The 11343-nt window shown below is 37.0% G+C and overlaps 1 protein-coding gene across 3 annotated transcripts; it reads left to right on the forward strand.

The window, feature by feature from the left end:
• The first annotated feature begins 9 nt into the window (after nucleotides 1-9).
• Nucleotides 10-10075, forward strand: LOC109212870 (transcription factor-like protein DPB). Of its 3 annotated transcripts, XM_019376568.1 has the most exons (10): nucleotides 10-89; nucleotides 276-533; nucleotides 2162-2241; nucleotides 2431-2474; nucleotides 6862-6924; nucleotides 7011-7157; nucleotides 7298-7366; nucleotides 7504-7602; nucleotides 9265-9335; nucleotides 9574-10075. In XM_019376568.1, the coding sequence occupies exons 2-10, from the start codon at nucleotides 319-321 to the stop codon at nucleotides 9821-9823; spliced, it is 1038 nt and encodes a 345-aa protein (XP_019232113.1). In that variant the 5' UTR covers nucleotides 10-89; nucleotides 276-318; the 3' UTR covers nucleotides 9824-10075. The 3 variants fall into 3 exon arrangements, with proteins under 3 accessions (XP_019232113.1, XP_019232112.1, XP_019232114.1); XM_019376567.1 differs by having other exon boundaries at nucleotides 12-533; XM_019376569.1 differs by having other exon boundaries at nucleotides 13-533; nucleotides 2168-2241.
• Nucleotides 10076-11343: the final 1268 nt, after the last annotated feature.

Here is an 11343-nt window from a genome sequence, read left to right on the forward strand (position 1 = left end):
AAAAAAAGAAGAGAACAGGAAAAGCTTCTTAAGAAGACCTCGACATAAGTACTTTTTTTCTCCTCCTTCCTCAAGCTCGAAACCAACAGGTCTCCCTGCCGCCTTCACATGCTCAACACCCCTTCTAAACCTCCAAATAGAAAAAATTATTTTAGTTAAATTCCCATCTCGGTCTCTGTCAAATTTGCAAATTCTCTATCTGCTTTTGTTCCCTGAAAAACCCCAAAATTCTATTTTTGAGAATTAAATCTTTTACATTTATCAATTTTTGCTAGGACTGACAGCAATTGAAAGAATTTTTATGATTAGTTGGTTGGAATGGTGAATAATTTGGAGGAAGGCGGAAAGAATCCATCAGAAGTTTCTAGAAGGTCATGGGGGCCCACTACTACTGTTTCGGGTCAATCGGTTTCAACCAGTGGCAGTGTCGGGTCTCCATCGGCCGTGGCAACTCCTGGGAGTGAGAACACTTTCGTTAGGCTAAACAACCTTGATATTCATGCTGATGATGCTGCATCTCAAGGGGCTGCTGCGTGAGTCTTTTTTTCCTTCTGTTTAATAGTATTGTTATTTATTGCTTTGTTTCTATAAAGAAAAATGTCTTGTTTATTGCTTTATTGTTATTAAGAAAAATGATAGTGTCTTTATTGCATGTACTTTATGAAGATAGAACTCTACTTAGTGCAGAGGCTGATCCAACATATAAATAGTCTGTATGTATATAGAAAATTCAAAGAAAGAATACAACAACTATGACGCATCGGTTCGGCTATATGAATCCTCAGTGACCACAGCGAATCCAGAATTTAAGTTTTGGGTTCAAACTTTCAGATTTTTAGCATTGAATCCATTATGCTTTTAAAGTTACGAGTTCGTACCTACTATTTGTTGCAAGCTTAGTGGAATTTTACATATAAATTTATGCTCCACGTTGAAAGTACCGGGTTCAATGAACGCAGTGGCGTAACTGCGGATCCGCCCCTGACTAGCCACGTTATCCATTTAAACTCATCTACAATGAAGCCTGTGTGAGCTTGTGCATATTGCAGTCTCAAGTATGGATAAAAGAGGAGGATCGTGGTGGACTGACAACTAACGTAAAACTAGCAAAATTCATGCTGAATCCTCACATTAGAAAGTTTAACGAAAAATGTTTACAATATTTTATTTGATGAAGTAAAGTGAAAAAATGTTAATGATATTTTTAGTGGCGCACCGCGTTTAAATCACGGCTGTCATTCTCACTAGTTTGTTTGATAGGTAAAATAAGTACTTTTCTAGAGGAGCTGTTGTAAATTGTAGGTACCTGCCACCTGATGGAATAGTTGAAGTGCGTGCAAGCTAGCCAGGATACCACCGTCATAAAAAAACTATAGTAAATTGCTGAACCTTTAATTAACGGAACTTGCATTAGCTAATTTTCTTGAGTTTAAGAAGCATGGACATGGCTTAAAGACTGAGCTAAGGAATGACGTGGACACGTGGAAGTTGATAATGCTAAAACATTATGAGAAATACATGGGAAAAAGTAATAGATGTAGGTGTCAAAAAGTTTATAGGAATTCACCTCTATAGTGATAGAGGACATGACATTCGACTTCGTAGCATTGGATCTGTGACCATGCAACCCTCATGCTATTGGGTTGTTGCAGACAATTTTTCTATGTAAACCTGTTAGAGTATTTGCTATTAAGGTGATGGTCCTACTGTGTTTGGCAAAATTTGGCCTTTATATTGTCTAAGAAACAATAAGTGTTGTGTCTGCACAATCTATTTCTTTGGTGTAATAGTAGTTTGGTAGATGATATTGATCATTACATGGATTTTATGGAGTTACTTAGAAAATGTTGTAATTAACTGTATGGATATTCCCAGCAGTTTTGTACTCTTTTCCGGTACCATCTTGGTATTCAGTTAATAAACCTTTACCTTTTCAAAAAAAAGAAACAATAAGTGTTCATTGTTGTGGTTTAGGCATCATAGGTGGTGAATGTTACACACTTACATTGTTCTTCTCATTTTGATGATTTGCTAGATTACACTGTCATTATGTGGTTAAACATGGAAATCGCAAATGAGTTGCTAAAATGTATGCCTTTTTCTCTCAGAATAATGATTCCTTACATTTACTTAAGTTTTACTTACCACAAGTTCTTATTAGTAACAGGAAAAAGAAAAGAGGTCAGCGTGCAACAGGAGGGGATAAGAGTGGTAGAGGACTCAGACAGTTTAGCATGAAAGGTTTTTGCTTTAAATCAATTTTTATCTTCTTTTGGGTGTTACTTTGTATAAATGTCTAAACTTTTCCAGCAGCTGGATTGCTTTTATCTCATACATCATTTGTTTCGTGCGTTGCAAGCATATCTTACTTACTTGAGCTTTGGTATCAGAGCTTCCTACTAATAACTAAGTTATTGCTTTTTTCTACAGTTTGTGAGAAGGTGGAAAGCAAAGGAAGAACTACTTATAATGAGGTCAGTTGGCTTGAGAAAATTCATAATGTTACTCAATGTTAGATGATTTTTTTAAAAACTCTGATATTTCCTTTCATCTGTATCTTTGTTTCACAAATGCATGCTATGATTCAGTAAACTCAATTTAATAACTGTTGTCCCTATCTATTATATATTCTTTTTCCCTTCTAGTCTGTATGATGTGTTTGTGGATAATTAGATTTTTCATTATGATGACTCTGATGTATGATGATGCTTAGCATCTGGTTCTGACAGCACCTGTTGCCAATTGAGAAAACTATATCTATTTTTAGATGACATTTTTTATCTGATACTTCTATCCTTTCTAAATTGTATCATGCTAGGATCCTTTTACTAGTGTAATATCATGCTATCATCATATGAAAGTCGGACTTACAGCCTGTTTCTCCAGGCTTTTTTTTGGGCCAAAAGTGCTTTTTTTGGTCAAAAGTGCTTTTGGCAAAAAATTGAGGTGTTTGGCCAAGCTTTTAGAAGGAAAAAAAAGTGCTTTTGAGGAGAAGCAGAAGCAGAAGTAGTTTTTGAGAAGTAGAAAAATGTAGCTTCTCTTCAAAAGCACTTTTTGAGAAGCACTAAATTTGGAGGATCCGACACACGCCCAACAACATTTTTGATGAGTCCGAGTAACATAGATTCTATTATGTATAACCGAAATTAAACTTTTCGAAACCGTCCCAATCATGTCGGTTTCTCCTCGGTATCGGTACGGTTCGATTAATTTTCGGTATTTTTTAAATGTCATGTAAAAGTCACTAGCAAAAGTAGAATGCAATAACATACACACTTTTATAGGACTTAGCAAAACTCTCTAGACAATTTTACTATTTAAAAGGTGATGAATTAAGAAACTTGAAAGATGGCTAGAGTATATATCCATCCACTACTCTACAATAGCGTAAAGAAACTAGCAAAGACAAAGAAAAGATAAATCGCACGAGGAGAAAGATATTAACCAAGCTGGGACTCAAGAATAAAGTCTATAGAAGATTAAATATTCATAAATCTAAATCAGACGAAAGAAAACATATTCAATACATTGTAGTTTGCTACTCATAATCGCTAGAATACTTTGTCTTGCTAGTAAATATGCTTTCAGTAGGAGTAACATAATGGATTTGGGAATTAGGATTTTGATTTTGATTACTTATTGGCTTGTAACCATTTTCATAATTTCATGGCCCAAGAAAAAATTTAATGCTTTATTATTTTTAATTGGAGCACTCCGAGATGTGCAGGGATCTCGGGTATTATAGGCTCATAAGAGTAGATGAGATCGAGGGGGTTATGCATAAGATGCACAGTGGTAGAGCTACCAGGCCAGATGAAATACCTGTGGAATTTGGGAAGAATGTGGGTAGGGCAGGTTTGGAGTGGCTCACTAGGCTGATTAACGTCATTTTAGGACGAAGAAGATGCCCGATGAATGGAGGTGTAGTACGATGATTCCTCTGTATAAAAACAAGGGTGATATCCAAAGTTGCAATAGTTATAGGGGGATTACGATGCTAAGCCATACTATGAAAGTTTGGGAGAGGGTGGTCGAAGTAAGGGTGAGGACCAATGTGTCCATTTCTGAGAACCAGTTCGATTTCATGCCGGGGCGTTCGACTATGGAAGCCATTCACATTGTGAGGAGATTGGTGGTGCGGTATAGGGAGATGAAGAAGGCTTTGCACATGGTGTTCATTGACCTAGAGAAAGCATATGACAAAGTCCCGATAGAGGTGCTCTGGCGATGCTTGGAGGCTAAAGGGGTCCCAGTAGCCTACATTAGGGTGATTAAAGACATGTATGATGAAGCTGAGACTCGGGTTAGGGCAGCGAGAGGAGACTCGGAACACTTTCCGGTTATGATGGGGTTGCACCAAGGATCAGCTCTTAGTCCATTCCTATTTTCCTTGGCGATGGACGCATTGACGAGACACATTCAACGCTATGTTACTCGGACTCTCCAAAAGTACTGCTGCACCCGTGTCGGATCCTTCAAAAATACACTAAGTTTGGAGGATCCGACACACACCCAACAACATTTTTGAAGAGTCCGAGCAACATAGATTCAAGGTGAGGTGCCATGGTGTATGTTATTTGCTGATGACATGGTTTTAATTGACGAGACACGGGGTGGTGTTAATGAGAGGCTGGAGGTTTAGAGGCAGACCCTAGAATCTAAGAGTTTCAAGTTGAGCAGGACCAAGACAGAATACTTGGAGTGCAAGTTCAACAACGGTACCCAGGAAGGGGATATGGAGGTGAGGCTTGATACGCAAGTTATCCCCAAGAGAGGTAGTTTCAAGTATCTTAGATCTATAATACAAGGTAACATGGAGATTGATGAAGATGTCACGCAACGTATCGGAGCAGGATGGATTAAGTGGAGGCTCGCTTCCAGTTCTGTGATAAGAATGTGATGCTGAGACTTAAAGGTAAGTTCTACAAGGTTGTAGTTAGACCTATGTTGTATGGAGCAAAGTGTTGGCCGGTCAAGAACTCTCATACCCAGAAGCTAAAAGTAGCTGAGGTGAGGATGTTGAGGTGGATGTGTGTGCATAACCGGTTGGATAAGATTAGGAATAAAGTTATTCGGGAAAAGGTGGGAGTGGCCCCTGTGGAGGATAAGATGAGGAAGGCGAGGTTGAGATGCTTCGGGCATGTTAAGAGGAGAAGTATAGAAGTCCCAGTTAGAAGGTGCGAGCGTTTAGCCTCGGTGGATAGCAGGAGGAGTAGAGGTAGGCCTAAGAAGTCTTGGGGAGAGGAGCATGTGCAGGTCAAAGATTAGGGTGGAAGATTCATAGGTAGTCGAGCGTTTCTCTTTGTCTTATTCAGTTCGCTAGCATTAGTGTTAGTATGATATCTTTATCCATAGATGGCTATTAATACCTGGAGTTTGACTGCATTCTTGGATTCAATCTTATTTCATCTTGCTGTTATTCCTACTTGTTGCAATTACCTTTTCTTTTTCGGTCGCTCTCTAGCCGAAGGTCTATCGGAAACAGCCTTTTTGCCCTTCAAGGGGTAGGGGTAAGGCTGCGTACATCTTACCCTCCCCAGACCCCACTTGTAGGAAACTACTGGGTTTGTTGCTTTTGTTGTTGTTGTTGTTGTTAATATATAAATATATTTTTCACATATAAATTTATTCGGTACAGTTCGATATTTTTTCGGTTTATATTTATAAAATAAAAAACCTACCCTAATTATCGGTACGGTTGTAGATTTATATAAGAACCTACGGTTTTATTTAAAAAAACCTAAAAATCGGTTCAGTGTGGTACGGTTCGATTGGTTTAGTCGGTGTTTAAATATCCATTGACACTCTTAGATGGAATGCTTTTCTTTTTCTTTTTTCCTGTGAGGATGTTTGTAATTTGTTGAGCAGAGGTCAGAGGGACAATCTAGTTAATTGCTATTGGGTGTGCATGCCTGGCACGCGTTGGTGTCTTAGGACATTTGTGTGGGAGGGAAAGTGGTTCCCTATCATGTTGAGATCTGGAGTTGAGATCCTTTTGTTGCTTATGAGAGAACTTCAGATTTCCTAATTAATGATTTTAACCTCCTCCAATTGCCTTCCTCTCTCTAATATCTTTGAAGTAAGATGTACTCCCTCCGTCCCAATTTATGTGTCATACCTTCCTTTTTAGTCTGTCCCAAAAAAAATATCATACTTCCTTATTTTGAAACAATTTAACTTTAAATTCCTACTTTACCCTTAATAAAATAATTTGCGGCCACACAAATATATATGGCTTGTTTTAGACCACAGGTTTCAAAAGTTTTCCTTTCTTAAACTCCGTGCCAAGTCAAACACCACCTCATAAAATTGGGACGGAGGTAGTACTGGTTATTACTCTGGGATGTTTCATTAAATGGCTTTTGGGTAAAATAATATGTCACTAGAGCATATAATTTATGGTCTTTCTTATGTAAAACTATTGATGAGGTTGTTTTTGTGTTCAGGATTAATATTATTCCTAATCATTCTCATGGCTTGAGCATTGAGAGGTGGATTGTCTGTTCTGCGCATTGAATTTATCAAATAATAGTGCAAGCCTTTTCTTGATAAATTTACTATCAAAGTTATCAGTTATTCTTCAAGAAATTGCTGCATAGACTTCATCTCAAGAAAAAAAGAAAAAAGATCTTAGGGAAAGTAACTCTTGACTTCATAATATCTTCCTTGGGACAAGCCATTTGGCTGCATCAGACAATACGAGGGTAGTCTGTTGGCTTCTACCGACTTATTTGCACTATGGTTGCGAAACTTGTATCTTTTATAGTTTACCACGGCTGATTTCTGCTTTCTTCATTCTCCTGTGTTGAACGATTTGTTTTTCAAGGGATTTCTAAACTCAGAAGTTAATGTATTGGGCAGGTTGCAGATGAACTTGTAGCTGAGTTTTCTGATCCTACCAATGGTCATGAATCTTCAGATCAGGTTTATCTCCATTCTCGTGGCTCATAAAATTTTGAACGTCCTTGTTTTCAACAATGAAATCAGTTTGAACCTTTTATGGTTGACAGCGACAATATGATGAGAAAAACATCAGACGACGAGTCTATGATGCTCTGAACGTACTTATGGCTATGGATATCATTTCCAAAGATAAAAAGGAAATACAGTGGAAGGGTTTACCACGAACTGATGCAAATGATATTGAGGAGCTAAAGGTTTGATTTTAAATTTGTCTATTTCGTATTTACCCCTCTCTTTCTCTTTCCTCTTTTTATCAAATTGGACAAGCCATCAATTTTGGCACACATCCATTCATCTAATGTTTAATTTAATCTCATATTTATTTTAACTGCAGGCCGAGCGTCTTAGCTTGAGAAATAGGATTGAAAAGAAAGCAGCCTATTTAGAAGAACTAGAAGAACAAGTATGAATTCTCTCTGAGCACTATCTTAGTTCAATGCTGATAATAAGTTTGATAGTCTTTCACTATGCTGATATGCAATGATATCTTTGTTTGTATTCCTTATTCTTCTTTTTACTAAAGCGTTTTCCTTTTGAAAGTATGTAGGGCTTCAAAACCTCATAAAACGCAATAAGCAGTTATATGGCTCAGGCAATGCTCCTAGTGGTGGTGTGGCTTTACCATTTATTCTAGTGCAGGTAAATGGTCAACAATCATCTATTGTTGTTATTGGTCATTGTATAGCAAATAAGTAAATATCTGATACAAGTCATTCATTGCATTCTTTAATATGTCATCTCATGATTTCTTTTGTTGGAAATAGTTTAAGGCTACAAGTGAGGCAAGTAAGCTTGTAGCAACCTAATCTGTCCTCCAACTTGTCTTAGCTGCACTTGAGCTCAAGTAAATCCCAACAATTTTTATATTAATAATAGCTGATTGCTTTTCATCTACATCTGATTAAAACCTTTATTACTAATTAAAATTGGAAGGATAACTTTTTTACAAGGATGAGAAGACATTATGACCAGATATAGAATACCTCTGGTCTCTGAAAGAGAAGAAAAGAAGAGAGGGTTTCCCTATTTGTAATTTCTTTTCCCAAGCTCGCCCGTACGCACGCACAAGAAACATGTAGAATGTATCCAATAAGATTAGCTTATTTAATGAAACTGTTTAAAGAGTTATAAAATTAGTCTTAAATGAGTAGAGTTTTTGTCCGTCAAGAAGAATAAGCACCTATCCAAACAATTTTGATTGAAGCTTGGGAGGAAGATGAGCTGCTATTTATATTCTTACATATTGATTTTACAGTCACAAATTATTTAAAAGTAGAAGGAAAAAAACTTTTGTAGTTAAGTTAGATTCATGATGTCCATGTTCTATTCTATTAGTTTCATTTCTTTGTATTTGCAGGCCTCATTTTGACTTGGCAACTAGTAATAGGCTCAATAGAAGTTTTGGGATTTAACAAGTTAGTTTCGTCTTTTTTAGGAATACAAAGGAAATAAAAGCATTGAAAACAGGCTCCATATAACTTGTGTTGGTAGAATGTGGTAGGACTTCCTTTTATGGAAAATAGTGTTCTCAGATGACTAAATGATGAAGTGGACGTTTACTGCGAAAGTTGGGATTAGAAAGCCTGGTACTTCTGTGAGATTTTGTTTATGAATTGATCAGTCACTTATCCAATACCCATCCTGAACTTACGATGGATCTTTTCGAATAACACTTTATTTTCTTTTACTAAACTTGGGCTCATGATGGTCAATGCTCATGCTGGAATTTGCGTTTTCCAATCTGTGAAACCTTAGCTGGGCTTATGGGCATGGGTGGAGCTAAAAGGTTACGTACGGGTTTGGCTGAACCCACAACTTTAGTTCCAGCCCTGTATTTCTATTAAGAAATTCACTATGTATGTACTTCATCAAAAAAAAAAAAAAAAAAAATTCACTATGTATGTAAAAAAGTTAAATTCAGAACCCATCTACTAACACTTGATATCGCTATCTTAGAATTTAGAACTCATATAATTCAAATCTTGGCTCCGCCGCTGTTTATTATGTTCTACTTTTGAATCTAGTACAAAGGACTGAAGGAGGCATCTGTCCCCAATGTTCAACTTTTCCTCTTTGCACATTTTTGGTTAAGCCCCTATCTTATTGCCATGCACAAAAAGGAAATCATAATGTTGGGAATATGGCACCTTTGCTTTTTCGCCAATACTAACATGCAGTGTATTATATCTTGCGTGCATCTGTAAATTCCAACAATAGAATTGAAAAGAAAATATGGATTATAGTGCTCTTGTCTTGCATTTCGTTGTTTTCATGCTTTTTATGTTTCTTTTGGTGCTGTAGACTCGTCCTCATGCTACAGTCGAAGTGGAAATATCAGAAGATATGCAGCTAGTGCATTTCGACTTCAACAGGTTAGTACCTTCTGAATGTGTGGGCTATTTTGAGTTCAATAAAAGTGTGGATGACTTGGCTGAGTCATATAAACAAGATATACATACTTCTGACACCAACTTGAAGTAATAAACTTTTGACTTACCAAAAGAAGAAAATTATTCTGTCAGTTCTGGGTGGCTTGAGCTCATACGTTTCTTACAATGTCAAATCCTGTCTTATCCATTAGTTCGACTGATTATGGTTTATCAATCTCAGCACACCATTCGAGCTGCATGATGATAATTATGTCCTCAAAGCGATGAAATTTTGCGGAAGGCAAAAGACTGATGTTGTTGCGCAGAATATATCTGCTGATGGAGCTGAAGGTTCCAGTTCCAGTTTGGCCAACATGTTCCAGCATCAAATCTCTCATACATCAGTGTCAAACACACCCGGTAGGCGTCCAACTCCAACCTCACCTCCTCTCCCTGGAATACTAAAGGCCCGCATCAAGCATGAGCATTAGTCTGCTGGCTTCTTTCTTGATCAATTACTAAACTCATTATCTCATCATACCTGTATATTAAGTAGTAGAATTTATTAACTGGAAGCATGCTCCTCCGTCCACTGATACTTCTGTAGCTCTTTGTGTTCTTATCTGGAGAGCAGTATTAGTATTAGATTTTTGTTTTTTGCTTTGTTAACATTTAGTGGATCTCCAGTTATGATGACTTCTTTGGTATCTGTTATTTGCTTTATCAAATTAATTTCTTTTCTAGCAAACGAGTCATAATATATATATGGGTTGGGTTTTAAACGGGAAGCCTATACCTGCAAAAACACTTTACTTTGTCGAGGCATCATGTCTTTACTTTATGCTTCGCTGTTTGCTGCACTTTCGTTTAACTGTTTTCAGAACACAAAGCCCCCAAGGGCACACAAGGGTGTGACCGAGAAATTTTATTTTGGGCGAGACTGACGCAACAATAGTTGTATGAGGTCATGCTGACAAGTGTATTTAATTTGTGGGGTGATATTGGATTAATTTAAATAAATGGGTTTGAGAACCATACCGCTGCACCCATAGTTTGCTTGTTATCTGCAAAGACGACAAACTTAATTAACATAATACTTACGTATAACTTTTCATTTGATTGATTGATTTTGTTATATATATAGGAGAAGGTAAAGCTTACGTGAAAACCTTTTATTTTCCTTAGTTCCATCGTTGCTGGAGTAGTAATTTTATCTTGGAAAATGAAAGCACCCTATCGGTACAACATATATAATGAGAATGTGGCACAAGGGGGCCATATATTTCACCTATAATATATTTTCTTGTAAGTTGTTCCACAAATGGGTGTGGGGGGTGGGGTGGGGTGGGGTGGGGTGGGGTGGGGGGGGGGGTCTCCCAGCATTTAGGTCAATGTCGTGTCTGAACAAAATCCTTGTATTTTTTCTAAAATGTCAAGGCACGTGCGATGTAATAGTCTTCTTTCTTTATCATATATGTTTCAATCCACAGCCAAAGACACTTATCAAATCTCATTCTCCTCTAATTAATAATGAGAAGAAAAAAAACAAAGTCCTTCAGTTGGATGTAAGGATCTTGATTATTGTATTTTCAACTTTATAAACTCAATCGATTTATAGTAATTTGAATGCAGCACACAAGAAAGAATTTGAAGGTGAAATATAATTAGAATCTTGTTTGACCAAAAAGTATAATACATTTTGTTAAGTCAATTAGATAAGAAAATAACGGGCAAATCCTAGTTAAAGATAATTGGATCTAGATCAAAAAGCGACTAATGTGAATAAGAAGTGTAATTGAATGCGGATGCTGACTGTGATCATGATTGGATAGGTTTGTATGTATAAAGACTATGCATTAAATAACATTAAATGACAATAAATGTAAATAGAAGGGAAGATTCACCCAATATTGAAAAGGGTGGAAGATTCCTTCCTCTGACAATGTTGAATTACAGGAGTGCTAGTGGTTCTTTGTATTTTTCCTTGAATGCCCCCTTACAATTGTGTTCT

The sequence above is a fragment of the Nicotiana attenuata genome, unplaced genomic scaffold (assembly GCF_001879085.1).
Source record: "Nicotiana attenuata strain UT unplaced genomic scaffold, NIATTr2, whole genome shotgun sequence".
Taxonomy (NCBI): domain Eukaryota; kingdom Viridiplantae; phylum Streptophyta; class Magnoliopsida; order Solanales; family Solanaceae; genus Nicotiana; species Nicotiana attenuata.